Source organism: Grammomys surdaster, unplaced genomic scaffold (assembly GCF_004785775.1).
Source record: "Grammomys surdaster isolate TR1022 unplaced genomic scaffold, NIH_TR_1.0 242, whole genome shotgun sequence".
NCBI lineage: Eukaryota > Metazoa > Chordata > Mammalia > Rodentia > Muridae > Grammomys > Grammomys surdaster.
This window is the reverse complement of record NW_021604687.1, coordinates 5,706,514-5,710,144: the sequence shown is the minus strand read 5'-3', so window position 1 is coordinate 5,710,144 and position 3,631 is coordinate 5,706,514. Positions and strand designations below refer to the sequence as shown.

The window sequence follows — 3,631 nt, the reverse complement described above, 5'->3', positions numbered from 1 at the left end:
TGTGTGTGTGTGTGTGTGTGTGTGTGTGTGTGTGTGTGTGTGTGTGTTGTGATGGGGAGAACTCACTGTTTTCCCAGTCCTGCCCAGGGCCAAGAGTATTCCATATTCCTTTCCACCCCTGCATGGGGAGGAGAGACTCGGAGTATTCCCTTTTCCTTCCCCACCTGTCCTGGAGCATGGAGAGCATTTCCGCATAGACATCTTCGAGGGCTGCAACTTCACAGGCCAGTGCCTGGAGTTCGTGGAGGATTGCCCCTTCCTGCAGAGCCGGGGCTGGGCCAAGAGCTGTGTCAACGCCATCAAGGTGTACGGGGATGGAGCGTAAGTACAGCTGGGGCTGCCAGACAGGCTGGGTAGGGTGGGTAGGCATCAGGCCCCCATGGGTGACTCAAGAGAATCCCAGCTTCCTGGGGTACAAACTTACACAGCAGCTTCACCTGCTCAGAGAGGGTCCATCTTACCAACTCACATGACCCTGGACTTGGACCTCACTGCCTGGTGGCTTATAGCCCATGCCAAGTTGCTGGAGATGGGCTTCAAGAAGCTCTCATAGGACAGACAAGAATGACTGGGAATTTTGCCTGTCTTCTCTAGTCCAAAGCAGCTGTCAGACCCAGTGCTTGCCTTGTGGGGCAGCTTCCTGGCACCCGTCCATTGTACACACGCAGGCGTACCTCACCTGGGTTTCCTCCTGCCCTCACCTGAGCAATCTGCCTGTGTGCACACAGATGGGGTTGAACACTGAACACTTTCTTCCCATCTGGCCCACCCATTCTGGAGATGCCATCACCGTTTTACAGAAGCACAAACTGAGATTGCAGTTAACTCAAGAGCCTTTCTTTCCACAGCAGAGGCCCTGCTGGGACTTTAGCTTAGGGGAGTCCCTTCCACTCTAGAGCTGGGTACCCTTCAACCCCCAGCAGAAGAGCCCCACAGGATCCCAGCTTCCCTGCACAGGGTTGGTGTGGGGTGTTGGCTCTTGTGGAAATGTACCTCTATATTTCTGAGATTGAGGATCAGGACCCTTCGGGGAGGGGGTCAAGGGAGGGATGAAGGGAGACAAAGTGTGCTCAAAGCAGAGCCCTAGCTACCATCTTACCTGACCTCCCCCACAAGCTGAAGATACCTGAGAGTCCTGGGATAGGAGTCCAAAACAATTTGCCTTGAGAAATTCACAGGCTAAATTGTGTCTCATGAGGCCAGAGGTCTCTTTATGTAAGCAGATGTCATAAGACCCCAGACATAATCCTCGTACCGACCCTGGGGAGCCCGAGGGAGGGAAGGAGGAGCGGACACCTATTGGAGGAGCAGGCTCAGTGGTCAGGAGGTAGAGACCAAGATGGTGGGCCTCAGTGTTGGATCCAGAGTGTTCTTATCTTTGATGACCTTAACTCTTATATAATATAAATCTTGTCCAGAAGTAGCTTTGGAGATGATGATGTCCTGGGTCCCTGGAGCCCTTTCTGGGATTTGGCAGGCAGTAAAGCAGGGTTCCATGGCAGCTCAGGAGTGAACAGTCTCTCATACCTGTGTCCTAGAAGGCATGTCAGGAAAAGCGGGGACATTCCCCAACACCCCAACAGACTGAGTGCTCCCCCTTTCTAAATTTTAAAAGTGATTTTTATTTTCATACATCTGTTTTGCATGCATGCATGCCTGGTGGCCGCAGAGGTCAGAAGGGGGCATTGAATTTCCTGGACCTGGAGTTACAGAGCTGTGAGCTGCAATGTGGGTGCTGAGCATTGAACCTGACTCTGAAAGAGCAGCCAGTGCTCTTATCTGCTCAGCCGCCTCTCCAGAGGCCCCTTCTCTCTGTTGCTTTCCTCCAAGAGTTGCGAGGCTAAGCAAGGAGGAGCCAGAGGGTTAGCTGTCATGCCAGCCAGGTCCCTCTTCCTTCTGGAATGTCCACAAGAGCTCAGGGCATTACAGAATAGGGTGGGACTGGCTCGGTCTCTTGGAGGCTCCAGCTATGTGGTTGGAGGCTGTGGTTGTAAGGTAGCTCAAGTGACCTGCTCTGATCTCCAGCATGAGAGCCCCACTCCTTAATTTCCAATCCAGGACCCTCCTACTGTCAATCAAGACTGTGCCATTTACCAGGTGAGGGGTCAGGAGGAGGAAGGGAGGGGCCTATGACAACTTGGAGTGGAGATCGAGGAAAGTGGGTTATATGGCTTTTAGTGGTCTCCCCTGAGTTCATCTGTAAGCAGAAAGGCCAAGTACATTCCCTGGGAAGAGAACTTGAGAGCTTTGGTACCAGTGAGCAAGAACTGCCAAGGCACATTGAGGGAGGGCGGTCCCTGAGAGGAGAGGTCAGAGTAGTCCAATACCCTGGATCTCAGATCTGAGCACGCTGAGCACGCCTGAGGGAGTCCTGCTTCCTAAGACTACTGTACCCCAGAGAAAGGCTATTTTCTACTGGGGTTGAAGAGGTGGAGGGGAGAGCCAGAGCTAAAGACCGAAATGCAGAGACAGCCCTAGACCACAGTGGTTCCAGTTCTCTGGTCCAGGCAGGCCTGGAGGCTCCTCCCCAACTTTCTATAGCTTCCCTAGCCCAGCCTCCAAACCTGACCACCAACTGAGAAGGTCCACATGACAATGCTTCCTGGGTCCCACATTCACATCTCTACACTTGTTGAGAATCTCTTCCTTACACTTGTTCCCAGGATGAGACCACCCACCTGATCTTCCCCGTCTTATGTTCTTGATTCCCTGGCCCACTGGGCTGTAAAGGACCAGAGGCCTAGTGTACACCTTCGAACAGAAGGGTGCCCTTGCCAGACCTCATGTCCTGCCGTCTCCAGATCTTCTGTACTGGCAGCACAGCCCACTTGCACCGGAGCACAGGCCCAGTTTGTGTCGGGCATCCTGTCAAGAGCTGGGTACCCTATGCAAACGGCCCTTTGGTGGGTGACTATGCAGAGTGCATTCCTGAGTCACTCTCGCCCTTGTCATAGGATGGTCAGTTACTGGGCAATCCCCCATGTTGTCGAACCCCAGCACCAAGCCCGAATCCAGGCACTGTCACTTAAGGGACGGGGCCGGGGAGGCGTACTCCCTCCCGGTGACCCGTCCTTCCTCTGGCCTTCAGGTGGGTCCTCTATGAGGAGCCCAACTACCGCGGCCGCATGTACGTGGTGGAGAGAGGAGACTTCCGCAGCTTCTCCGACTGGGAGGCCCACAGCGCACGCGTGCAGTCGCTCCGCAGGGTGCTCAACTTCTTCTAGTCCCAACTGGATACGTGCGACCCAGGGAGGCAATAAAGATCCAGAAAGCGGTGTGCTAGCGGGTTTCGGAGTGCTTTCTAGATCCCTCACCTGCTGGCGACCCTAACCGGGCAAGGGGAAGCCTGGTGGAGCAAGGACGCCAACTCCCTCCGCTCCCAAAGCCTAGCCAGAGAGGCCGCCGCCTCGGGGCCCAGGGCCACACGAGGGCGCCCGCGAGCAGGACCTGCCACGGGGCCACACCCGAGAGGAGGGGCGAGGTGTTGGGGTTGCGGGGGAGATGAAAAACGGGGATGGGAAAGGGTGAGTGAAGGGCAGGGTGGGGAAGAAGAGGAAGGACAGGGTCGGGGTTGCTGGGAAGTGGTGGAGGCAAGGAGAAGAGGAGGGGCGGGGTAGGAGAAAAGAGGGGG

The 3,631-nt window shown here is 55.3% G+C and overlaps 1 protein-coding gene across 1 annotated transcript in view; it reads left to right on the top strand.

Moving 5' to 3' along the window:
- The window catches only part of Crygn (crystallin gamma N), a 7,264-nt gene extending 3,989 nt beyond the window's left edge, over positions 1-3,275 (top strand). Inside the window, exons 3-4 of the mRNA XM_028774775.1 lie at positions 176-321; positions 3,089-3,275. Of these exons, the coding sequence (XP_028630608.1) occupies positions 176-321; positions 3,089-3,224 (282 nt within the window). The 3' untranslated portion in view covers positions 3,225-3,275. The remainder of the gene's footprint in view (positions 1-175; positions 322-3,088) is intronic.
- The last annotated feature ends 356 nt before the right edge of the window (positions 3,276-3,631 follow it).